The 27,000-nt window shown below is 33.5% G+C and overlaps 2 protein-coding genes and 1 pseudogene across 2 annotated transcripts; 1 reads left to right on the top strand and 2 right to left on the bottom strand.

Moving 5' to 3' along the window:
- Positions 1–1,993: 1,993 nt before the first annotated feature.
- Positions 1,994–5,304, top strand: LOC123895290 (protein trichome birefringence-like 31). The gene is made up of 5 exons (XM_045945545.1): positions 1,994–2,588; positions 2,980–3,151; positions 3,754–3,953; positions 4,268–4,414; positions 4,845–5,304. Exons 1-5 carry the CDS (start codon positions 2,206–2,208, stop codon positions 5,197–5,199), a joined length of 1,257 nt encoding a protein of 418 aa, XP_045801501.1. The 5' UTR covers positions 1,994–2,205; the 3' UTR covers positions 5,200–5,304.
- An 82-nt stretch (positions 5,305–5,386) lies between these two features.
- Positions 5,387–8,758, bottom strand: LOC123895289. The gene is made up of 5 exons (XM_045945544.1): positions 8,435–8,758; positions 8,083–8,254; positions 7,033–7,972; positions 6,199–6,338; positions 5,387–5,775 (listed from the first exon to the last, which is right to left on the bottom strand). Exons 2-5 carry the CDS (start codon positions 8,173–8,175, stop codon positions 5,575–5,577), a joined length of 1,374 nt encoding a protein of 457 aa, XP_045801500.1. The 5' UTR covers positions 8,176–8,254; positions 8,435–8,758; the 3' UTR covers positions 5,387–5,574.
- A 14,357-nt stretch (positions 8,759–23,115) lies between these two features.
- LOC123896128 lies at positions 23,116–26,732 on the bottom strand (annotated as a pseudogene).
- Between the last annotated feature and the right edge of the window lie 268 nt (positions 26,733–27,000).

The following is a 27,000-nucleotide window of genomic DNA, read 5'->3' as shown; positions in this document are numbered from 1 at the left end:
AAGAACACTCACTTCAAAGTGGAATAAACTAGTAAACAGAATTTCAGTCTAGCATTAATAAGGGTAATGTGTTTTCAATTAATTTTTAATAAACTCTAAAAGAGATTAGAAAAACAAAACAGCTAAAAAGTAATGGAATCTCAGAATATGAATACGTGTCTCCCTCAACTAAGAATCAAATGAAATTGACATGAGAGGAGCAGAGGAGGCTATGCCTCCATGATTTGGATACCTTCAGATAAATATTCTCAAATCACATGCTTTGTGAGGTCTCCAATAAAAGATGAACTCTAATCTATGATGCCTCCCTAGTATGATTTGCTCTTTCTTCCACTATAAATACTTGACAACGGTTAACAGCTTCGAGGCACAGCAACATCATTCAATTCTACAGTCAGTTTCATTTTCCGAGCTTTTCTTTCTTCAACAAAACCAAACATGTCAAGCTCATGCGGCAACTGCGACTGCGCTGACAAGAGCCAGTGCGAGTAAGTGCTCCTTCATCTTGTACTGCAACATGATTTGTATTATATTGGAGTATATTTCCAGAGAATTCTAATAGAATTCACTCATATGTATATAGATTTTAGAAAAACAGCTTAATTAATCACGTATAGGCTTATAGCATAAGCACTTATGACATATGTCTAAGATATTTTAATAAAAAAATTAAAATAATGTTAAATTGTGTTTATGTAAGCTATAATTTGTTTCCGTAAGTTATCATGGATAGTTCATGGGTATAAGTTGAAAACACTAAAAAGTCTCACAAATATTTATGTCAGCAGATAAGCTCAAATTAACAAATCCATACAGGTCTGAGGCCTGTAGTTTGTATTGAATATAATAGAACCGTTTGAATTAACTATATCCTCCCTCATAATCTCGTATATGCTATTTTCAGGAAGGGAAACAACTACGGTGTGACCATTGTAGAGACTGAGAGGTAAAAACATACTTTTGGTGTTCATTGTATTTGTTAATCCATGTTTCTAATAACTCCTAGACTCAATGCAAAACTAGCAGATCACAACAACAAAATTCATAATAAGAATGTTTATTGTTTTGTCGTGCAGCTTCGTGGAGACTGTTGTCATGCCAGCTGTTGAGCATGATTGCAAGTGTGGTTCTAACTGCACTTGCACTAACTGCACCTGCGGCCATTAAGGAATATATGCAAATGTAATTGCCATGAATTTGGCAATACAAAATTAATAATGTAATCTTCTACTAAATAAATGTGTGTGCTGTTAATGTACTTCATGTCTGTATGAATGAAACACAATTTATAAAACAGTGATGTTGTGCCATTCTGTGGTTATTGGAGTTTAAGTTTAACTATTTGTTTAATAGTCCCTTTTAAAATACCGCTGACACCAACCACTGACATCACCACACTGAGCTCGGGGGCAAAATGAGAAAATCTTCGCATTGTAGGGAGAAAACAGAAAAAAAAAAATTCGCGCAGGGAGTAAACGAAAAATTTCTAATTTTGCATGGTGTAAAATAATTTTACACCGTCAACCAATACCAACCACGTTTTCCGCCACTTCACTCCACTTTCTTGACATGACATGGCAAAATGATGGTTATTTATTGGACGATCGTGTAAAACTATTTTACACTGTCAGTTCATATCAATTAAACTCATATAATAGAGAATAAAGAATATGAGCAGATCTTAAAAAAAAATTGCTTAAAAAAAATTGATATGCACCGACGGTGTAAAAAATTTTATACTGTCAACCAATACCAACCACGTTTTCTACCACTTCACCTCACTTTCTTGACATGACATGGCAAAATGATGATTATTTATTGGACGATCGTGTAAAACTATTTTACACTGTCAGTGCATATCAATTAAACTCATATAATAGAGAATAAAGAATATGAGCAGATCTTAAAAAAAAAAAAAATTGCTTAAAAAAAAATTGATTTTAAAGAAAGAATAGAAGAAATGTAATTACATACGAAATTGACTTTCAAAACTGACTTTCAAAACACGACATTCTATAAATTGCCTATGTTCCTTCAAACTTAATATTTACAACACCTAATCTTTGGTCTTACCAACCGTTTGTTGCAAAGGGAACGTACTTTAAACTCAAAGTAATAATATAGTATGTACGAAATTCAGGCACTGGAAAACATGTGCAACAAAAATTAGAATCTCAGCAGTTTCATTTTTCATTCGACCATCCCATGTCAATGTTGTCTCCCAAGTCTCTGATTGATCGTCGGATCCGGTCACTATTCCCAATTTTATTGTATTCAATTCTAATCTTAGCAGTTGCAAGGTTAGTTCTAGATAACTTGAAGAGCAAGCAAAGCCACCTTTCTCGGCTTTATGGCATGTCATCTGGTGGAAGGAATAGATTACCGGTCATCGTGTTGCCGGAGGAACGCATTGAGGAGGGTTGCAATGTATTTGAAGGGAGATGGGTATGGGATAATGTGTCCTATCCTTTTTATGAAGAAGAGAGTTGCGCTTACTTGGTCAAGCAGACCACTTGCAAGAAAAATGGGAGATCTGATTCTTTCTACAAGAATTGGAGGTGGCAGCCTCATGGATGCAATCTCCCAAGGTAACCAATAATAACTTTTGAAATTTTAGCTTTGGCTTAATTACTCTTTTTTCTCCTTGGTCTAGTAGACTAGTGGCTAGAAATTCCACTTTAAAGGTCAATAAGTGGAGTGTTCTGAGTTCGAACCCCAACTTCTGCACATATAGTGCGCTGTCCCAACCAACTGAACTAAGCTCACAGGAACTGGCTTAATTACTAACTGAGGTTTTTAAATAAGTCTATGAACTAAAAAACAAATTGTATTTAATTCCTTGAATTTGTTATAATTTCGTAATTAGGCCCTTAAACTAAAAAGCTTTTAATAATTGGGTCTCTGAATTTAGGAACTTAAGCAATTTGTAATTAAGTTCTTTGAGAGAATTACAAGACTCCTTATGCTTCTTGACTACAGGTTTGATCCTTTGAAGTTGTTGCACATGTTGAGGGACAAAAGAATGATGTTTATTGGAGATTCATTGCAAAGAGGCCAATTTGAGTCTATGATCTGTTTGGTACAATCTGTAATTCCTGAAGGAAAGAAATCCCTCCAAAGAATTCCACCTATGAAGATATTTAGAGTTGAGGTACATAAAAATGTGCCTTTCATATGTATTTTTCAAAACACTAGCCTTGTTTCTTTTTTTGGTTAGGGCACTAGCCTTGTTTCGAGAAACTGTTTTCATTAAAAGTTGACATCATAAGTTACTTCATAAACTCTCCCAAACAGTTTTTAGAAATATATATCTCAATATAAGTTTCAATAAGTCGATCTAAACAAATCATAACAACAATTTTTGTCATATTTTACCTAGCTAGATAGCTAGCTTATGGTTCATAAATTCTAACTCAATTGATAGAAATACCGAAATTTCTGGATCAGACGCCATGATGGGGGTTTGAACCCCGGTTTATCCACTTTGTGTGTGTGAGTTTCTAATGACTTGTCATTTCGTCTATCTACAAGAAACAAAAAACAAAAATAGCTAGCTTATGAATTTTTTTATTTTAAAAAAGCTAAATTAACGCACCCAAAATGGCACCAGAGATAATCGAACTTGAGACCTTAAAGAGGAGCAACACTACTATGTCCTAAGCCAATACTTATGAAATTTAATTAAATGATGAAATTGTCATTGTCATGAAATTCCAAATTTCTGAAATTTTCTATAGCTTTGTTTTTTGCCAGGAGTTTAATGCATCGATTGAATATTATTGGGCTCCATTCATCGTAGAATCAATTTCGGATCATGCAACAAATCATACAGTACATAAACGAATGGTGATGCTTGACTCAATAGCTAAGCATGGAAAACATTGGCAAGGAGTGGACATTTTGGTGTTCGAAAGTTATGTTTGGTGGATGCACAACCCTTTCATCAATGCTACGTGAGTATTATATCTTAGACCCTGCATATCTAGTTGAATGAACATTAATGTGAAATTTCACCACAAAAGTCTTATCTTAAAATTAAATTAGATTGTTTTTCAATCATTATTAAAAAAAATCACACAAATAACCAAGAAATTGGGCTTAAATGGTTAATGAACTTGTTCATGAGATCCCAAATTCCATTCCTGGTAGGAACTTTACTTATCGCCGAATTCTGGATTATCGGGACCTATTTCCCTTGAGAACAAAGTGTTAACGAAAAAATAATCACACAAGTTATTGAATTGGTTTAAAACATGTTTTGTTCCAGATATGGATCACCGGACAAAGTTCGAGAATATAATGTGACAACAGCATACAGGTTGGCGTTGAAAACATGGGCAAATTGGTTAGAATCAAATATCCAACCGCTCACTCAAAATGTGTTTTTCATGAGTATGTCTCCAACACATTTGTGGTAAGTTTTCTCCCTCCTAAAATATATGAATTGATATGTTTGGGATAAAATTTTAATACTCTCAGCGGCCACAAGAAATTTTAAACCTCATATTGCATTCACTATAGTGGCTACACAGTGCCCACAACCTAGCTTTCCTTCACTGTGATTTTCAGATCTTGAGGATGAACAAAACTCTATTGTTCCCAACTTCCTTCCCATAATTTTCAGATCCTCCAATGTTTTTCTACATAGACGGTTTGAAATTGAATGATGTGAAAGGATAACGAAGAATATACTAGATTTATTAACATCTCTCATCAACAAAAAAGAATGATGTTAAAAATTACAATTATTGAAGAAAATATAGCCAATCAATTCAAAAGTTCAGTTTTCCTTTTAATTGTTGTTTTTGGACCACACTCCCAAAAAAAATTATATTATTCTCCAGGAGCTGGGAATGGAAGCCAGGAAGCGATGAAAACTGCTTCAATGAATCATATCCAATCCAAGAAGGTTCATATTGGGGTACCGGCTCAAATCTTGAGATTATGAAGATATTACATGATTCACTACAAGAACTGAAAATAGATGTCACGCTGTTGAACATTACACAGTTATCAGAGTACAGAAAAGATGCTCACACATCAATTTACGGCGAGCGAAAGGGAAAGCTCTTGACAAAAGAACAGAGAGCTAATCCAAAATCTTTTGCTGATTGCATTCATTGGTGTTTGCCTGGAGTCCCTGATACATGGAATGAAATCTTATATGCTTATCTGTTGAACCATCAAAACTTTTCTTAACATCATGGCTAATAACCATTACCTCAGATGGGGAACACATTTGTAATTTTCATCAGTTCACCAATTTTGTTTTGTTTTACAACATCTTTTAGATTGTATAACAGAAAACAGATTAACTAACTATAAATGTAGAGAGACAATATCGTAAACAAAGGAAAACATTGAGAAACAAATTTAAGGGGAAACATTTCTAAGAACCTGATTATTATTCTGACAATGAACAGTTTATTATTTTACCCTGTATTTTCATGGAAACTTAAACAATATGATTTTCATTTTTAAGTAAGCACCGCCACATTTGACATGTATAATTTCAAATAAATGAGCCCCCTAGCTCTATTTCCTTATTTACATTACATGGCACCTAATTCTTATTTACAGCAGCTCCCACTCAGTTTCAGAGGCTTGCTGCACTTCCAAATCCTTCGAGTTTGTATATGTTCTGGAACTAAATGGCAAGCGAGTTCCTGATACATCTTGACTTGGCTCCATATCAGCATCTCCATACCATATTGCTAGTTGTTCATACTCCTTTGCTAACCTTTTCTTTGAAGCAAATGCATCCTGGATTCTTTTCTACCAGATGAAAAATGAAAGGTAATGAAGTGCACAAGATTTCTTCATTTTCTTAAGGAAAATGCGTACTGCGTATTTCCAAGACAATTTCCTTTCAAGTATTTCTTAATCAATGCCCTTAGGGCACTTGTTAGCATCACCATTCTTAATAGCAGAATGCAGAACTTTTTCATAAAATAAACTTCATTTTCATTTTTTCCTACACCTTTTTTTTTTTGTATAAAAATAAAGGAAATGAGGAAGCCATGACAAAGAAACTAAGTTTTCTCCTATAACTAAAAGTAACTATAGCTTTTTTAGTTGTTAATAGGCAGATATCAAATTTTTACTGAGAAAAATACACAAGAAATACCTAATATATAGAAACTACTTAACTAATAAGTTAATTCATTGAAATATTTATTAGAAAAGACTAAGGAGTACCTGATACGATCTAAGCTGTTGGATCCTGTACGAGACTGCATAGAGTTCACTATCTTTCACAAATACACAGCTTTCTTCAAGCTTTGTATCATTATTCAATTGAACGTCTTCCAACCTTAACTCAATAGAACATGATTCATCTGAACAACAGCTCAAGCAAAAACAATATCAGACAAGTGACAATACACTCGAACATCACATGAAGATCATTAATTATAGGATTTCAAAGAAATTTCCGGTTTCTCATGTCCTCCATTTATTTGAATTTTATCCATATAATAAAATATTTTTCGAAAACTAGAATGAAAGTAGCAAAGTATATATGAACATGGGTATGATTGAGATAGAAAAATCACCAAAGTAATATATAAAAAAATAAGGCAAAATTACACTACAAGTCCTTTATCTTATTTTTTTATAACATTTTGGTCCTTTATCTTATTTTTGTAACAATTTGGTCCTTTATCTTTTTTTTTGTAACACTTTGGTCCTTATCTTATTTATTTATAAAAAATAAAGGATCAAAGTGTTACAAATAAAAAAAGATAAAGGACCAAACTGTTACAAAAAAAAGGGACTAAAGTGTTACAAATAAAAAAATAAAGGACTAAAGTGTTACAAATAAAAGATAAAGGACCAAAATGTTACAAAAAAAAGATAAAGGACCAAAGTGTTACAAAAAAATAAGATAAAGGACTTGTAGCGTAATTTTGCCAAAAAATAAATACAAAGGAAAAGAAAATGTTGAAAGAACAACAGTAGTAACAATACAACTTCAAGTAAGCATAACCCTGAAAAGATTTCAAATTGCATCATGGGATTGAGAAAACCAACCATTTGATTCTGCTGATTGACATCGACAAGAAGAAACGATTACATCACGGGATTCCTTGACCTGGCTAGCTATTTGGGGGGGTTCACAGCATACATGTGCCATGGAACTATCTGAAATAGACAAAACAACCTCCCCTGAATTTCTTTTGTAAGATTCAATTTCAAAGGGGTAGCTTCCTACGGACTCTGAATATGGACTATCAGAAACTAAGGAACTGTTGAAGTATGAAGATACCGTCTCTGTGATATTTGGCCTTTTGCATGATGCAGATGAAACTCCAGCTAGTATACCGTTATCACCCTTAACAGCATCAGATGATTTTTCTGTCTTGAAATTTAACACTTCAGCAGATGAATTCATATTATTTTCTTCAACAATCAAACATAGTTCTTCCGTTCTCACTGAAACTCCTCCACATGCAGTATCAGAAGAACCAGAACAGGATTGATTATGTATCGAGAATTCAAAGGGTTCTTTCTCTCTATCAGATATCAAATTCACTAGCTCGGATGCAGACTTTAGGGCAGTCTCTTCAATGATTGTAAGTTCCGCTAAAATTTCTCGAGTTTTGAAAGAATCATCCACCTCAGCAGAATCTGAACAAGTTGTGCTACTAGCTTGATTTACAAGCTCATGTTTTTCAGGATTATATTCTTGTTGATCATTAGCAAGATCCATTGCAATAGAATCCTGCGATGAATCGATAAAATTATTGACAGGTTGTTCCTCACCCACGTTTTTACTTCTATCTTTATTTTTATCTTCAACACAACCAGCTGTGGACCCAACATTATTTTTCAAAGGAAATGAACGAGCTTCATATTTTGTAGGACTGGACAAGGTAGGAAAAGGTAGTAGCTCATGTACAACTTCAGAATATAACTTTTTCATACTATCTCCAACATTCTGGACCCGGTTATCGAGATATTTAACAGCATCCTGACTCAAAACAAATGAGAGAAAATAGTAACAAGTTTCATACAATAACTACGTAAATGAAGAAAATAAAAAATAAAAAGACAAATAGCAAAGCAATAATGAAACAGCACCTGGCCTACAATACCGTCCACTTCTTGGCACACTGCTTCAAACTTCTGGTAAATATTCCCCACCCAATTTATACGATTAACCTTCAAATTCATTTTGAGCTTGTTTGTAACACCTCAGAAGAAGTCAAAATCCTCAAGTTCTCCAAAATTCCAATTTAATTCAAGGACAGAGCTGCAATAACAGAAAAGGAAGGAAGGAAGGATCTAGTTTTTTTAATAAACAAACAAACAGCTGTTCACAAAATAGTAGTATATCTTTCACTAGATTATATACATACTAATAACAATAATAAAAATAAAAAATTGTATGCCCAAAATTGAAACAACAGAAACATGAAATATATAGACGTACGTGTAATTGCAGAAAATTGAACAAAAAGGGTAGGGAACAGATGAAAACTTGAACGCCACAGAAAGGGCGTGGTCAAATTTTGTGGGAATCAATATATGAGCAGGGAAATGGAGATAAATCGGTTACCGATGAGCGTGTCACCGGGCAAACACAGCAAGGGTTTAAGTAAGCAACTTTCTTGTTTTTTTTTTTTTTTGTTCAAGAACTTTCTATCCTCGCTTATTTATTTATTTTTTTCTATCATTGTATCATCATTTTTTTTCTTTTTCAATCTAGGGATGACAATGGGTAGGGACGTAGGGTACTATAGTACCCATCCCTGCGGATTGAAAAAATATTCGTATTCATCCCTATACTCGCTGTCAAAGGGGCCGGTCCGGTCTGGCCTGACCCGGTCAAATAAAGGGGTCGGCCCAGTCAGACCCGTTAACTTCATGGTCCGGCCCGCTTAGACCGACCCGATAAGCAAAAGCCTACATAGTCCGATGGGCCGGCCCACTAATTTTCATAGTATTTTTTTAAAAAAAAAAACATATTCTACTAAATTTATGTTATATTTCTCAACTAAATCTTCAAGAAGTAATTCGTATTCCTATATTTTCTCACATAATCTCTCAAACAACAATATCTTCCTCTTTATCCTCATCAAACAAACAAACAAATCTCTAACAAATAATCTCATTCTAATCCAATAAGTTTTTCATCATATTATTATTATTATTACTACCCAAAAAAAATTCCAAGTTTTATATCTTTCATTCATCCATTGTAATTTAAGTAAAAAAAACACAAAAATATAGAAAGAATTTAATAAATACACTAAAAAGATGATAGGCTTAAAATAACCATATTCCAAGTTTTATATCCTTCGTTATAATTGCACAAAAAAAAAATTAAAAAAAATATAAAAAAGATGATATGCTTAAAAATAAGAATAAAACAGATTATAGATAGGAACAAAACACAGATAATAACAATAAAACAACAAAAATAATAAAAAAAATTATATATGAATTTATGCATAAAAATAGGACCAAAATATAACGATAAAAAGATTGTGAAAATTTTTTAAATAATTTTTTTAATTCTTTAAGGGGCCGGCCCAAAAGCCTGTGGGCTGGCCCATGAAAAAGCCTGACCCGATAAGGCCCGGCCCCCTTTTTATAAAGTCCGACTCGTGTAAAAGGATAGGGCTAATGGGCAGGCCCGATAGCCCGACCCTTTTTGACAGCTCTGGTAACAACTTTTGTCCTCGTCCCCATACCATATAGGTACCTAGGTACCCATACCCGTACCTGGTACCCACGTTTTTACTAAAAATAAATTGATCAATTATAAAATATCATATAATTTTAATAGAATTAAAAAAAATTCAAAGATTTTAATATTGACTAATGAAAATTATAAACAAAATTATTACTCACCTTATGTTAAAGTTCATATTTATGTTAAATATTCACATTATTTTTATATTACGTTATAAATAAACATTTTTATTAAAAATATGTAATAGTTTAGTAGAGTTGTATTGTTTTAAATTGATTTATATATATATATATATATATATATATATATATATATATATATATATATATATATATATGGGATATGCTACAAGACACCCTCTACTATTGGTGAAGGTGTATTTTAGCAATGAACACCTTTTTATTTTGACCAAAACTGCCACTTTCTCTTTTTAAAAAACAAGTCATGGTTAAGGGTAGTTAAGTAATTCAAAATTTAATTAATTTTTCAATATTATTTTTGTTTTTGCTCTCCTCTATTGTACTTTACGCCATTACCAAAGTGATGAAAGCTCACTTCGTCGGTGCAGCTCGAAAAGCAGCATATCCACTCTAGTTGATCCCGAACTTGTTCTAGTATGTGTCGAATCGAAGTTCTACAATTTCCAATTTTATGCCCAATTTTGTTTGTCGCCGCCAACCGGTGGTTACGTCTCTATATACCCGAAGAACTACCCAAAATTGGCTAGTGATGAGATGGCTTGTGACGACGCAAAACAAGGGGAGTTGCAGCAAGCTACTGGCTTTAAGAACTACAAAATTCTATCCTCTTTTCATTTGTTTATTTTTATTTTGTTTTATATAAGAAAAATGGGTTGTTGTTTTTTAATTCCAAAACATGAGATTGTATAATTTGTTTCCATTTGATTCAAAGAATGAGATCATTGGTGAGGAGGATAGGAAGAAGAAATTAGTTGCAGAGATGGAAATGGAACCGACAAGAGAGAGGAATAAAAAATTATTAATAATTAAAAACATAATTTGTAAATTACAATTAAACCTATATATTTAATAGCTTCTATAAAGAAAAGAATGGCTTTTTGGTCCAAACAAAAAGGTGTTCATTGCTAAAAAACACCTTAGTGGGTGTCTTGTAGCATATCCCATATATATATATATATATATATATATATATATATATATATTATGCGGATATGGGGCGGGGTGGGTATTAAGGTACCCGTACCCGCACCCATACCCGTTCATTTTTGCGGGTCATTACCCATACCCGTGCCCGTACCCAAAATGTGGGTTATTACCCTATCCGTTGTGGGTAATTTTTGCGGGTACCCTCTGGGTATGGGTCAAATTGCCATCCCTATTTTTATCCTTATGTACTACTCCGGCCTTTTTTGTAAGCAAATTTTTTTTCACACTTATTAAGGAGTACTCTTTTTATCTTGATTTTATGTGGTATTTTTTTTGAAATTCCTAAAATGATCTTACAATATATTAAATATGCATCGGAACTCTACAATCATGTTAAAACGTAGAACAATTAATAAGGGTACATTTGGAAGAATAACATTAAATGAAGTTGATTTTGGTAACTTTTGTTTATACTACCTCTGTTCATAATTATAAGACCTTGTTTGACCACTACGCGTACGCCAAATGCCAATGCACAATTTTGATTACTAATATATTTAATTGTCTATTCGTAAAAATTATAAAAATTTAATATTTTGAAAATACTCAACAAAACAAATTGAACAAGATCTTATATGTTAATATTTTGGATTCCCCCCCCCCCAAAAAAAAAATTCTAGACAAAATCGGCTTCCGAGCCTCAACTTCAAAGCTTCGAACATAACTCAATTTGGATCAATAATTCACCAAACTAGTACCGAAATGACCGTAATCGAGTTAGATTTCCACAGAATCAAACTCCACAAAATTTGGAGTTACAGAGAGAGATTAATTAACGTTTTAGTTAAGGTATATCCAAATTAATTATCGTATAGAACTACTACTAATATTTTTGTCATGTCTCTCACCCTGTAACTCATTTTTGAGTAGTATTTACATGTCTAGAAAGCTAACGAAATTACCCTTGGTGACATTTAAATTTCATCGAATTTGGAGTTACGATGCGTTCGGTAGACGATGTTGGATTTGAAGATCAGAAGCATATTTCTGCAAAATTAGTAATTGGACAGATCTTAACTAAAACAGAATTAATCTCTCTCTATAACTCCAAATTTAGTGGGGTTTGATTCTGTAAAAAGCTAACTCGATTACGGTCATTTTTTTTTATCAGTTTTGTGAATTATTAATCCAAATTGAGTTACGTGTGAATCTTTAAAGTTGAGGCTCGGAAGTAGAGTTTGTGCATAATTTTGGAAGGGGCCAAAATCCAAAAAATTATAAAATAGGGGGCGAAAAATTCAGGATTTTAAAATAGGGGATATAATTCCGGATTTTAAAATATGGGGGGTAAAATTCCGATTTATTCAAAACAGGAGGTAAAACTGCATTTAGGCCTTAAATGGCTAAGACCATTGATGGGCGCGTGTTAATGCCATAAATGGCTGTTGAAAAACGACCGAGGAGCCTTGATGGGCAGTAAATGCCCATCATTCTGATGTCGGGTGTTATGATACGATGGGTATGTTATCTGTTGACCTGGCTAGTGTGATCTTAGGCTGCTCTGTAATTGGGTCGTGCTCGACGATTAAGGAGGAGGATCCCCTCAGCTATTGGGCCTCAAGCCCAGTCCAGGACAGGAGCCCCCCAAGTTGTTATTGAAGGTTCAGGAAACAAAAAAAGGGGGTTGAATTGGATTTCTAAGGATTTGAACTTTTTCCCAAATTCAAAGACACGATGAGCAAAACTAATGACAACAACAAATAAAGATGGCAAGGTATTTTTATACTGGTTCACCGTTAATGAGGCTACTCCAGTCCACTCCACTAATCTAGAAAGATTACAACCTCACTGACCACAGTCAATGACTTCTCGAGGAAGCTGACTAACCTTAGTCCCTCAAGGATATCAACCATTGTTCATTTACAATTCCCTCTGTTTACAGAATTGCTTCTTGATAAGCAGATTACACAAAGATACCTTAAGCTCATATAGGGATGGCAACGGGCGCCCACGGGTGCGGGTTTGACAATTACCAAACCCACACCCGAAATCATCACCCAAACCCAAAGGTTGTTCGGGTGGCAAAATAACACCCACGCCCACACCCATTGGGTTCAGGTTTTTTCACCCAAACCCAAACCCGCAGCACATTTAAAAATAATTTGCAAATTTAAGAAATTAAATTCCAACATAGACTTTTTGAATTAAATTACAACTAAAATTAAGGTCTTCCAAGAAAATTCAAACATAGACTTTCAAGAAATTACAACATAGACTTTCAAGAAATTAAATTACAACTAAAATTTAAGGTCTTTCAAGGATATTGAGGGAGACTATGGGGGTAATTAGATAATTATAAAATATTTCGGGTGGGTGTATGGGTTTCGGGTGTGGGTTTGACTGATACCAAACCCACACCCATATTATCGGGTGTCACCCGAACCCAAACCCAAATCCAGTCAAATCGGGTTTCGCCCGTTGACTTGGGTTCGGGTTCGGGTGGGTCTCTCGGGTTTGGGTTTTTTTGTCATCCCTAAGCTCATACACATAGATAATTTACAACACTAAGTGTTTTTTTTACAAGGATTTACAAATGAATTGAAGAATGATTATGTATGTATGTATGTATATTTTTGTGCGAGTATGTTGATGAAGGATTGTGCCGTTGGAATTTGATTTGAGAGCTTCTTCACTGATTTAATTGCACCATAACAAGTTTTCAAGTTTACCGTTGTAGTATATTCCTTATTGGTTTCACCAAGTTTGATTTCCATAATGAAATACTTTCTTATTTGATGCTCTTGTACAAATTGTTGTAGATTTTCCTTTCTCTTTCTGAATCGTTGACTTCTTATTTGTAATTAAGTTGAAGCTTTATCATGTTTCCTTAGTTAATTCCTTCATTATCTAAGATTTAGATTCTTGTAGCGTATATGTTGACTTGCTGCTCAGATTCTGTTTTCTAGTTCTAGTGATACATAGTCCAAAACATATCATGTCCAGAGCCTTTGCTTCACCTAGTCCAGAGTTAGAGTCTTGACGTTCAGAGTCCATTGAACTTGAGAGTCCAAAATCGCTTCTTTTATCATCTTAGAATCATCCTTTCTTTACTTATTTTCTGCACACTTAATAAAACGGTTAGTGCACAAAATTGTTTTCTTATGTTATCATCAAAACTCCAAGGATGTTGTTGCAGAACCAAACTTGTTCCAACATCTATGCTTGAGCAGGAGCATAATGACTTGATGTTTGTTGCGATTGCAGATGTCGAGCTAGCAAACGTTCATATTCGAGTGACGCGCTGAGGTTGTCTTTATCGTATCGAGCATTGATGCTTTGAGTCGTGGAGATTATGCGAGCATAACCGCCGCACATGTTTGCGTTGCACGTAGAAGCAAAGTTTGCTGAAGTGTATCTTCGACGAGTATAATAGATTTGATTGTTTACAAGGAGCGTATTCGATGACGGGCATAAACGAAGGTTTGTTGAAGATGGAACTTTCAATAATTTATTATGGATCCGTCAATCTCGTTGAGGATTACAATTTTCTTTTTCGTTGAAGATATTCTAAAATAATGGTTCTCGGATTCGGCTAGATTTGTGCGATCAGAAGGACATGACTTGAGGGGACAAGTCATTTCGTCTCCTGCTGCCACGTGTAGATGTTATTCTGACGCACTTGAGTGCATACTCCTATTAGCTTCTGATCCCGAGGAGTTTGTGAATCGTTGGATCAACGCGCCCTTTCCTTTTCTCGGTGATTAGATCTAGATCGTTGCATCTTTTCGACTAGAGCCTTTGGATTGAAGCGACGCTTCATATGGGAAAGGTGTCGTTTTAATTCGTACAGGTGCGCTAGTTGGCGATTCCTTTATAAATAGGAAAGTGGAGGGATTTTTGAACATCTTATTTCCCTTCAACTTCTCAACCTTTCAGTTCTCAAGTTTTTGAAGAAAACGACTTTTAAGTTCTTAGTTCCCTTGAAGGTTTTTGTGCTCTTGGATCGTTGTTTGCTTGAAGTTTGGAACTCTATTGCCATTACTGTCATCACATTTGTTTCCTATTTTCTCTAACTTGTAAGTTCTATCTTTTTGTTTATGTTTTTCGCATTTTTATTGAAGCATGACGAAATTTGTTTAGCTTTTTTATTTTTACTAGTCTGGTATGATGGTTAAGGGTAATAAGTGATGGCTAGCACCCTCTTCCTCCCAAAAATGGTGGTTTTTTACTTGTATTTTGTGAAAAATCGACTATTTTAACGTATTTTGCATTGCTTGGGTATTATCTTCGTGCAAGATCAAGAATCAAAGGGATTGGTGATAACTTTGATCAAGGATTGAAGAAGTGGTTTTTCCATCTTTGTAATTGGATCTCTAAACCTTTGATTGTATTCTTTTTCAAATTATTTTGAAATAAATTGCTCAATTCTATTTTTGGGAATTGGGAGAGACGTAACGAAAAAGCGAGGACGAGAAATCCGAGAACTCCCTAAACAAAACTTTTTGTGTTGTTTAGTTGTTCTTGAGGTAACAATAAATGTCACAAGAAAGGGGGGGTTTGAATTGTGACCCTTTTTAAAATCGTTTAAGTTAGTTTAAAATAACTCAAGACAATATTTCTTTTAATTGGTTAGTTAACAATTAACAATATAAAAAGAAATATAGTTAGCAACAATATAACTGAACAATATAAATACTGAGTTAGTTGCTGAATGAATAAATGTTTAAGGCCCAGAGCACTCTGGTATTACTCAGTTAGTTAGTTTAATATGTTTTAAGGATTTTAGAGTCCAAGAGAAAAACACACAGAAGTTATCCTGGTTCACCCAACTTGTGCTAGTCCAGTCCTCACAGTCCTTGTGAGATTGTCCACTAAAAAATGCTAAGATCAGAACCTTCTGCTTCGCATCAAAAACTTGATCACAACTGGATCAATACAATATGTTTTTCTTCACTCGAAAAGACTTTTACACAAATGCTTTTCTTCACACGAAAAGACTTTCACTCAAAATGCTTTTCTTCACTCGAAAAGACTTTCTCACAAACACTCAATCTAACATGAAAGAAAGACTTGAGAGGGTTACAATATTTGTGGGGAATATGAGTTAAATCAACTCAAGTGAGAGATTGATAATAGCAAGTTTTATCTATTTGTTTTTCACAAATTTATGAATGATATCTTTGATGATTTGCTTTGCTTTTGAAGAGGTTATGACTTGTTGATTTTTGCTTCAACTAAGTATATGATTGATTCTTTTTGCAAACTCTTAATCTTTCCTTCATGTAGCTCCATTGTATTTATAGGCAAATATGACATTTGGATATGAGAGAGGGATTTGAATTTCAAATCCAACTTGACATGTCACAATGTTGTGCTGTCAATTTGCTCTGAATAGTGCGTTATCGTTGCTTCAGTAACATTACCGTTATGGAAATTTGCACTTCACTTTTAATCTAAGGCAACCATTGCATTTACGTGGCCCATATATGTCCATAAGAAGGAATCTTTCCTAATTTAGGGTTGGACAACTTGTATGCAAGTGGGAAAAAATATCAAGTAATTATTGTACTTGTTTTGGTGACTCATTGTCCTTTGTTCACAAAGGGATAACTCTTGTTGGATTCTTGTCCCCTCTATGTTCCCTTGATGAGAATGAGACTAGCTACAACTTGTCTTATGGTGTGACTTCACCTTGTTGGCCAATTTTCGTCCAAGGCATCATTGTGTGATGTGGCTTTTATTTGAATTTCAAATCTTCTTCAATCATTGATGGAAGCTTCTTTTGTTTGTTCAATGGGGCCTTTATTTACTTTAGTCCAAAAAGGCTTTATGGCCCATGATTCAATTTATGCCATGTTTGGCATATTCCTTACATAAGTGTTTCCTTAAAATGTTACCACTTTTGATGAGGCAAAGGAATAATATCTTTGTGAAGCACTTCATCATTTAAGTCAAGACCTTTGTTTCTACTCATGCTTGTAATGTTTTGCTTGTCCATTAGTTCCTCATCCATAACGTTACCGTTAACAGATGATATCATTATCGTTGAAACATTTCTCACAAAACACATTAGTAGATAACAAGATAATCATAATTAAAATTAATTAACATGTTTGTTATCTTTGAAACATCAAATAAGGATTTTGTCCTCAACAATCTCCCCCTTTTTGATGATGACAAACATTTAACTTAATTTTGATTTGAGTTTTTGATAAAAAGATTTTGATAATCTTTTGCATTTGATTTGTCAATAACTCCCCCTCAATTTAAGCATTCTATTTTCAATAGCAAATTGAGTTTAAACTTTGATTAAAAATAATATGATAGTTTGAACAAATCATTCTTTTACCAAAGTGAATGTTTATGGTTATGATGGTTTTGCTCAAAATTTGAAAATATGTTTCATATCAGATTTTTTAAGGATATTTCCAAAACAATTTGTATGTTTTGATTAGAGCATTACTTGTCCTTTTGTTTGAATATTTTTTATCTGCCTTCATTGCAGAAAGTGATGATGGATTCTCAACATAATAGTTTTATCAAACTTAGCATGTTTTTAGAGAATCAAGACATATGCATATCAGTTTTATCACATATTACCATGTGAAATATTTCAACATGAATCCTGCAACTGCCATACATAAGTTTGACAGAAAAAAAAGATCATGATAAAAACTGTTGAGGTATTTCTCAACTGCATATTTCAAAAAGCATAGCTTTGTTCTTTGTGATCAAATATTACTGACATACAAACCTGCTTAATATCATAACATATAAATCATTCATTTCATAGCAGCAAGAGTTTTTCATATATGGATTCAAAATAAACTTGGAGATGCATGCTATCATAGCATAACATACTGGCGCACTAGTTCAAAATACAAATGAAAATGCATCATAAAACATAGTTTTTAACATCACAGTTCAAAATGAAAAATAAGATAAAATAGAACAAAGATAATGATGAAAAGAGGTGCGCTCTTTTTGTTGTGCCAGCATCTGCAGCTTGTTCCTTCTTGTTCTTTTTCTCCCCCTTTGTCACATCAAAAAGTGATCTAAGGAGCAGACCTTGATGGTGATGATTCATCTGATGATGATGATGTTGAAGGTTGAGGCATGACATGAACATGGATTGTATATGGATTGAGTGGAGGTTTTGGAAGGTTGAATCTTTCACAGAAAACATTAGAAATCCAATCTCTCATGATGGAGTGTTCAAGGGTGTTATAAGTCAGATGAGAGTCAAGGAGTTGCATAGCTTGGAATAATTTTTTCACATTACTCCTAGTTTTGGAGGTGGTTCTTTCAACTTTGGATCTTGGCATTTTTGGTAGAGACCTAGGTGCAGCATTTGATGGTCCAGCATTGAAATTTGAAATGTTGGGTAAATTCAAAGTGGGTTGATTAATGGATATATGTTGAGTGAAAAAAGGTTGTGAAAACAGATTTGGAGGAGGTGAGAAGTTGAAAATGCGATTGGTAAGGCTTTCATTAAACATAGGTGGAATATTGAAGCTTGGTGGAGAAGAAAAAAGTGGAGCACTAGTGGATGAGGTTGTAAGATGTTCTAGCACAGAGTCAGAGTCAGGTTGGTTCACAAGTTGAGTTTCTACAAGATTTGGAGCAAGTTATGGCTCAGTTGAGGTGCAGCTTCAGTTGGTATTTCATTTTGTGGATAGGCCAGAGGGATGTTCAAGTTTATCTCAGCTCTAGGACCTAACATTTGAGATGAGGATGAAGAAATAAAAGCCTCATTTTGAGGGATTTCTGTTTCAACAGAGTGTGGCGCAAAAGATGGATTTGGAACAACTTCATTTTCAACAAAAGGTTCAGGGATTTGTTGAGATTGTGCAGTGTCATCATACTGCTCATTTCTCTTTCTCTTGGCTCTAGTGTAAACTTTTACAGGAGCTTGGGAGATAGGTTCATTTTTGAAATGTTTGAGGTTTTTTAAGGAAAATTTCTTGTGTTCAGTATCAGCAATTTCCCCCTCAACAGGTATTTTGAAATGATCAAAGATTTTAGTTAAAGCCATGCCATAAGAGACACAGAACTTCTTGTTATTCTTACTAGCTATATCCATCATAAAATTGATCATTAGGAATGGAAGGTTTAGCTTTTTTCTTTCAAAAAGATTATGAATAACCATGAGTTCATTATCATCTAGTTCAGCATATTTGCCTTGTCTTGGCAAGACACTCCCTTGAGTTATGATGTGAAAGATTTTAGGTAAAAAATTTAGGTCAGAAGTTTTGCGAGAGTCTGTAGGTGATCCTAGAGTGAAAATGGGAACTCTAACTTCTTCAAAAGTGGTTCTAGCTAAGCTATACCAGTTTTTACCATAAGACCTAAAACCATCATTTGGAATTTTAAGAATATCAGCAATAATGTCAGGGTTTAGTTCAAACTCTACTCCCTTAACATTGGTTCTAATGGTGCTATTTTCACGATCACACTTAGCCTTAAAGTAAAAGGCAGGCTTGGATCAACTTAGTGTAATAGGTTTCTCTAAGAGAAAGAAAAGAAGACCAACCTTGGAAGTCAGTGTAGGCCTTAATCTCGAGAGGGTGTGACTTGAGTGCTTCAAAATTGAAGAACCTTCCTGGTGCAATAGGTTTTGTTCTCCATTTTTCTTGAAAAATTGATTCTTCAGCTTCTGATGGAAACATTGGAGTTTCATCTTTAGACAAGGCATTAACAGATTTTTCTTTTTGTGTTCTGTTCTTTGACTTGTTTGAAGTAGTTTCACAGACTTTCTCTTTTCCTTTCTCAGATTGTGGTTGAATGGGAATGGAAGAGTTTGACTTGGTTTCCTCACTTGAGGAATCAGAGGAAGAGTTTGAATACGATTTTGAAGATGGAGGGATGACAGTTTCTTCCTCATCAGTTTCGTCCTCTTCTGTGGAATCACAGTTAATGTAGACTTTCTCAGCATTGCTTTGTGTTTTTTGGTTTGCAAAGTTTTCTCTCAACCTTTGGGAACGGCGAGGAGGAGCAGAAAAAGAAGGTTTTTTCTTTGATTTTGGCTTGAGATGTGGTGGAGTTTGATTTTGATTTAGTGGTGTTTGAACTAGATTTGGTGGTGGCTGATCATAGTAAGGAGGAAACAAGGTTCTTAAGGGTTTTAAGTTCAAGGGTAACGATGAAGATGGTGGTGGTGATGGGTTGCGGAATCGTGGTGGTGATTGGTTTTGGTTAAATGGTGGAGCTCGTCTGGCTGTTTGTTTGGTTCTCATTGTTGCGATGTGAAGAAGATGAAGGAAGAAGAAAGATTAAGATGATAATGATGATGAACTCGGTTAGGATGGGAAGAGGAAGAGGTTATGAAGATGAAGTAATGAGGGAGGTTGGTTTAAGTAACCGAGGAAGGTTAAGAAAGGTGATTAGATGTGCTATCTTGAAAAGATACCCCTTTTCAGATAGTAGTGATCACACTTAGTAAAGTAGGTTAGATGAAAAGTTTTAAATAAGAAAGGAAATTATTAATGGGTTGTCATCTTATTAAAGGATAATTTTTTTTTAATTCACCTTAGATATTTCTGGATTACTAGCTTTTAATGGGATTTTGAATTATTTTTAATTTATCTTTTAACTCATTAAAACGATCTTCTACTAAAGGTTTAGTGAAGATATCAGCTAGTTGATTTTCAGTGTCAACGAAAATTAATTCAATTTCTTTTTTATTAACATGATCCCTAATAAAATGATGTTTTATCTCAATATGCTTGGATCTTGAATGTTGAATGAGATTTTTTGACAAATTAATTGCACTAGTATTATCACAATAAATAGGTACATTTTCGTACCTTATTGAGAAATCCTCAAGCTGATTTTTAATCCATAGAACTTGAGAGCAACAGCTTGCAGCTGACACGTATTCAGCTTCAGTGGTAGATAATGCTATCGTGTTTTGTTTTCTGCATGACCAGCTTATGAGTGCTTTTCCAAGAAATTGGCATGCACCACTTGTACTTTTCTTTCAATTTTGTCTCCAGCGTAGTCAGCGTCACAATAAGCTATTAAATCAAAAATAGAATCTTTGCTATACCAAAGACCAAGATTAGTAGTACCGACAAGATATCTGAAAATTCTTTTAACAGCAGTTAGGTGCGATTCTCTAGGAGAAGTTTGAAAACGTGCACATAAACCTACTGCAAAAACTATGTCTGGTCTACTTGCAGTTAAGTACAATAGAGATCCAATCATACCTCTATATTCCTTTTCAGGAACAATTTTTCCTTCCTCATCTTTATCCAAATTTGTAGATGGATGCATGGGAGTTGCCGTAATTTTGGCTTCATTCATTTTGTATTTTTTGAGAAGATCTTTAATATATTTTTCTTGACAAATAAAAATTCCATTTATTTCTTGTTTAATTTGTAAACCAAGAAAATATCTCAGTTCTCCCATCATGCTCATCTCAAATTCATTTTGCATGAGATGGGAAAAATCTTCACATAATTTTTCATTTGTTGATCCAAAAATAATATCATCAACATAGACTTGAACAATTAATAAATCCAATTTATCAATTTTTGTAAAAAGAGTTGTGTCAATTTTTCCTCTAGAAAAATTGTTCTTGATTAAGAATGCACTTAATCAGTCATACCAAGCTCTTGGAGCTTGTTTTAGACCATACAAAGCTTTTGAAAGTTTGAACACATGATCTTTTTTCTTTTCATTTTCAAAACCAGGAGGTTGATGAACATACACCTCTTCATTTAGAAAACAATTTAAAAAAGCACTTTTAACATCCATTTGAAATAATTTAATATTTTTATGTGATGCATATGCTAAAAGAATTCTTATTGCTTCTAACCTGGCAACTGGAGCAAAAGTTTCATCGTAATCAATACCTTCTTGCTGGTTATACCCTTGAGCAACAAGTCTTGCCTTGTTTCTAATAACCTTACCTTCTTCATCTAGCTTGTTTCGAAAAACCCATCTTGTTCCTATGATTGAATGATCTGTATGAGATGGAACAAGTAACCATACTTGATTTTTCTCAAACTGAAGAAGTTCTTCTCTCATTGCTTCTACCCATGATTTATCAATAATGGCTTCGCCAATGGATTTTGGCTCTATCTGAGAGATCATTGCCATGTTGTTATCATTGTCTTTGAATGATAGTCTTGTTCTTATTCCATCAGTGGAACTTCCAATGATTTGATCTTGAGGATGATTCCCAACAATTCTTAAGGTTTTTGGAGGAAGAAGAGGATCATCTTCTTTCTTTTGATTTGGAACATCCTGAGAAGTTAGTCTTTCTTGCTCATCATCAATTGATGGCATTATAAGATCATCAAATTCATCAAAGATAATATTCATGCTTATTTCCATGGTTTGAGTTTTCAAATTATAAATTCTATATCCTTTAGAATTAGTAGCATATCCTAAGAAAATAGCTTTATCTGATTTTCAATCAAATTTACCAAGATTATCTTTTGTGTTTAAGATATAACAAAAACATCCAAAAATATGAAAATATGATATGTTTAGTTTTCTATTTTTCCAAAGTTCATATGGAGTTTTATCTAGAATTTTTCTTATTGAAACTCTATTTAAAATATAGCAAGAAGTAATTATGGCTTCAGCCCAAAAATATTTTTCAACATTTGATTCATTTAACATTGTTCTCGCCATTTCTTGTAAAGTTCTATTTTTTCTTTCAACAACTTCATTTTGCTGAGGAGTTCTTGCACAAGAAAAATTATGAGAAATACCATTTTCATCAAAGAATGATTTGAAAGATGAATTTTCAAATTCTCCTCCATGATCACTTCTGACAGAGATGATATTTGAGCTTTGTTCATTTTGAACAAGTTTACAAAAGTTTTTGAAAGCATCACAAGATTCATCTTTATTTTTCAAAAACAAAACCCATGTGTATCTGGAGAAATCATCAACTATAACAAAACCATATTGTTTTCCACCAAGACTAGTGGTGTTGACAGGACCAAATAAATCAATGTGAAGTAGTTCTAGAGGTTTTTTAGTTGAAATAAAATCTTTTGGATAAAAACTACTTTTGACTTGCTTTCCTCTTACACAAGCTTCACAGATTTTATCTTTGTCAAACATAATTTTTGGAAGACCTCTTACTAGATCAAGTTGAGATAATTTTGAAATTGTTTTCATGCTTATATGACCAGCTCTTTTGTGCCAAATCCATTTATCTTTTTCGATAGACATAAAACATGATTCAGCTGGAATGTCATCTAAGTATAAAACATACAAATTTTTCTTTCTTGATCCGGAAAAGAAAACTTTTCCTGATGAAGTTTGTTTGACTTCACAAATATTTGGTTTAAAAATAACTTCAAAACCACTATCACATAATTGACTAATACTAAGTAAATTATGTTTTAGACCTTCTACATATTGAACATCTTCAATTTTTGCAGAATCATTATTACCTATAATACATTTTCCTTTTATTTGTGCAGTATTATTATTACCAAACGTAACTGACCCTCCTTCTTTTTTGATGAAGGAGAGAAAACACCTTCTATCTCCTATCATGTGTTTTGAACAACCACTGTCCAAAAACCAAGGCTTTTTCTTTGCACCTTGATAGTATCCCTGCATTTTGAATTTTTCGTTTAGGTGCCCATAATGACTTGGGTCCTTAAGGGTTAGTTTTCACAATTTGTTTATTCTTAAAATAACATTCTTTTTCAAGATGTCCAAAGTTTTTGCAAAATGAACGATGTTTATTTTTTCTCTCTAAGTGACGATAACGTTTTGGTTCATAGTAAAAACTTTCATAACTTTCTTTTTGATAGCAAATTGATTCATGATGACCATTTTTGTTACAAAATGAACATCTCAACTTAAGTTCTCTATTTGCTGGCAAAAGAACATTTTCAAAAATTTTGTTTTTAACTTCATTAAAACCTAAACCATTTTTGTTAAGAGCTTGAGATTGTGATCCCATAATGTTTTGAAAAGTTTCAGTTGATTTTATGAACCCAATGAGATCATTTCTTAGTTCCATTATTTCATTTTTTAACACAACATTTTCATCTATTTTCTTAGATAAATCACTAGAGCAAACATGTTTTTCTTTTGACTCAATTAAGTCTTTGTTAATCTTTTCAAAATTACGAATATTAGTTTGAAGTTTTTTCTTTTCTTCTTTTAGTTCAGAAACTTCTTTTTGTAATAAAAAACATTGTTTGGATAAGAATTCAGAATCATGCAATAAACTATCAAAATTAGTTTCTAATTCTTCATAAGGATGAGTTTTATCAAAGAGAAATACCTCATCATTTTTTGAATCTGCCATTAGACAGATGTTGGCTTCTTCTTCTTCTTTATTTGTTTCAAATTCATCATCATCATCCCAGGTAGCTAACATGGATTTTTTCTTGAAGGGAAAATTTCTGGGAGATTTGTTTAAGGGACATTCTGATTTGTAATGTCCAAGTTTGTTGCAACCAAAGCAGGTCACTTGACTTTTATCAAAGTCATTTTTCTGCATATCTTTTCCTGAAGAAAAGTTTCTTCTAATTTGATCTCTTCTTCTTAACATACGTTGGATTTTGCCAGAAATGAGATCTAGTTCTCCTTCTGCCTCTTCTTGGGTAGATTCTAATTCCTTAGAGTCATCTTCTAAAAAACTTATATCTTTTTGAGAAGCTTTTAAAGCAATGGTTTTTTTCCTTTTTTAAAGGTTTATCTCCTTGAAGAATAACTTCATGAGCTTTTAAAGTACCAATAAGATCTTTTATGGGAAGTGTTTTCAAATCTTTAGTTTGAGTAATGGCAGTAACCATTGGTCTCCAAGTGACTGGAAGACATCTCAAAAGTTTTCTAATTCTATCATTAGTTGAAAAAGTTTTTCCAAGAGATCTTAATTCATTTATGATAGTAGTAAATCTTCAAAACATTTCATCAATAGTTTCGTTTTCAATCATTTCAAAAGTTTCAAATTTATTAGTTCCTATGTCTATTCTTGTTTCTTTTACATGACTAGTTCCTTCATGGTGAACTTGTAAAGTGTCCCAAACCTTTTTAGTAGTATCACATTCATCTACTCTTTCACTTTCTTCCATGCTTAGAGCACATGATAGAAATAAATGAGCTTTAGAGTTTAGGAGTACCTTTTGTTGTTCTGCAGCTGTCCATGCATCTTCAGGTTTGTCTGAAATGACTCCCTCAGCAGAAGTTACTGTAGGAACATAATCTCCTTCTGTGATTATGCGCCACATTCCTACTTCCTGAGATTTTAAAAACAATTGCATTTTGTTTTTCCAAAAGTAGTAATTTTTTCCAGTGAACAAGGGTGGTCTTGAAGCAGATCCTCCTTCTGGAATGTATCTTCCTCTAACACTAGTTAAGTGTATAAACCTATAGAGACAGACTCTGATGCCAATTGAAGTAACAATAAATGTCACAAGAAAGGGGGGGGGGTTTGAATTGTGACCCTTTTTAAAATCTTTTAAGTTAGTTTAAAATAACTCAAGACAATATTTCTTTTAATTGGTTAGTTAACAATTAACAATATAAAAAGAAATATAGTTAGCAACAATATAACTGAACAATATAAATACTGAGTTAGTTGCTGAATGAATAAATGTTTAAGGCCCAGAGCACTCTGGTATTACTCAGTTAGTTAGTTTAGTATGTTTTAAGGATTTTAGAGTCCAAGAGAAAAACACACAGAAGTTATCCTGGTTCACCCAACTTGGGCTAGTCCAGTCCTCACAGTCCTTGTGAGATTGTCCACTAAAAAATGCTAAGATCAGAACCTTCTGCTTCGCATCAAAAACTTGATCACAACTGGATCAATACAATCTGCTTTTCTTCACTCGAAAAGACTTTTACACAAATGTTTTTCTTCACTCGAAAAGACTTTCACTCAAAATGTTTTTCTTCACTCGAAAAGACTTTCTCACAAACACTCAATCTAACATGAAAGAAAGACTTGAGAGGGTTACAATATTTGTGGGGAATATGGGTTAAATCAACTCAAGTGAGAGATTGATAATAGCAAGCTTTATCTATTTGTTTTTCACAAATTTATGAATGATATCTTTGATGATTTGCTTTGCTTTTGAAGAGTTTATGACTTGTTGATTTTTGCTTCAACTAAGTATATAATTGATTCTTTTTGCAAACTCTTAATCTTTCCTTCATGTAGCTCCATTTTATTTATAGGCAAATATGACCTTTGGAGGAGCGTATGAGAGAGGGATTTGAATTTCAAATCCAACTTGACATGTCACAATGTTGTGCTGTCAATTTGCTGTGAATAGTGCGTTATCGTTGCTTCAGTAACATTACCGTTATGGAAATTTGCACTTCACTTTTAATCTAAGGCAACCATTGCATTTACGTGGCCCATATATGTCCATAAGAAGGAATCTTTCCTAATTTAGGGTTGGACAACTTGTATGCAAGTGGGAAAAAATATCAAGTAATTATTGTACTTGTTTTGGTGACTCATTGTCCTTTGTTCACAAAGGGATAACTCTTGTTGGATTCTTGTCCCCTCTATGTTCCCTTGATGAGAATGAGACTAGCTACAACTTGTCTTATGGTGTGACTTCACCTTGTTGGCCAATTTTCGTCCAAGGCATCATTGTGTGATGTGGCTTTTATTTGAATTTCAAATCTTCTTCAATCATTGATGGAAACTTCTTTTGTTTGTTCAACGGGGCCTTTATTTACTTTAGTCCAAAAAGGCTTTATGGCCCATGATTCAATTTATGCCATGTTTGGCATATTCCTTACATAAGTGTTTCCTTAAAATGTTACCACTTTTGATGAGGCAAAGGAATAATATCTTTGTGAAGCACTTCATCATTTAAGTCAAGACCTTTGTTGCTACTCATGCTTGTAATGTTTTGCTTGTCCATTAGTTCATCATTCATAACGTTACCGTTGACAGATGATATCATTATCGTTGAAACATTTCTCACAAAACACATTAGTAGATAACAAGATAATCATAATTAAAATTAATTAACATGTTTGTTATCTTTAAAACATCAAATAAGGATTTTGTCCTCAACAGGTCTTATTTGTCTATTTTGGAACCTATAGGTTGATCAAGCTTCATTGTGTTTTGCAAGAACTCTTTGAATATTGCACACCAAGTGTGTGATAAAAACACTTGATGTCAATTTCGTTTGTTTTTTTAATAAACCTATTGAAAGCTTGAACACC

The sequence above is a fragment of the Trifolium pratense genome, linkage group LG7, assembly GCF_020283565.1.
Source record: "Trifolium pratense cultivar HEN17-A07 linkage group LG7, ARS_RC_1.1, whole genome shotgun sequence".
NCBI classification, from domain to species: Eukaryota; Viridiplantae; Streptophyta; class Magnoliopsida; order Fabales; family Fabaceae; genus Trifolium; species Trifolium pratense.
The sequence above is the reverse complement of the archived record's forward strand: the minus strand, read 5'-3'. Positions and strand labels throughout refer to the sequence as shown.

Bases quoted from the DNA above. Each gene is read 5' to 3' on its own strand.
- LOC123895289 (XM_045945544.1), bottom strand. From the start codon at position 8,175: ATGAATTTGAAGGTTAATCGTATAAATTGGGTGGGGAATATTTACCAG. The intron at 7,973-8,082 runs GTGCTGTTTCAT...GTTTTGAGTCAG, and splicing joins TGGACGGTATTGTAGGCCAG to GATGCTGTTAAATATCTCGA. The intron at 6,339-7,032 runs GTTGGTTTTCTC...GCTGTTGTTCAG, and splicing joins TCAATCAGCAGAATCAAATG to ATGAATCATGTTCTATTGAG.
- LOC123895290 (XM_045945545.1), top strand. From the start codon at position 2,206: ATGTCAATGTTGTCTCCCAAGTCTCTGATTGATCGTCGGATCCGGTCA. The intron at 2,589-2,979 runs GTAACCAATAAT...TCTTGACTACAG, and splicing joins CATGGATGCAATCTCCCAAG to GTTTGATCCTTTGAAGTTGT. The intron at 3,152-3,753 runs GTACATAAAAAT...GTTTTTTGCCAG, and splicing joins TGAAGATATTTAGAGTTGAG to GAGTTTAATGCATCGATTGA.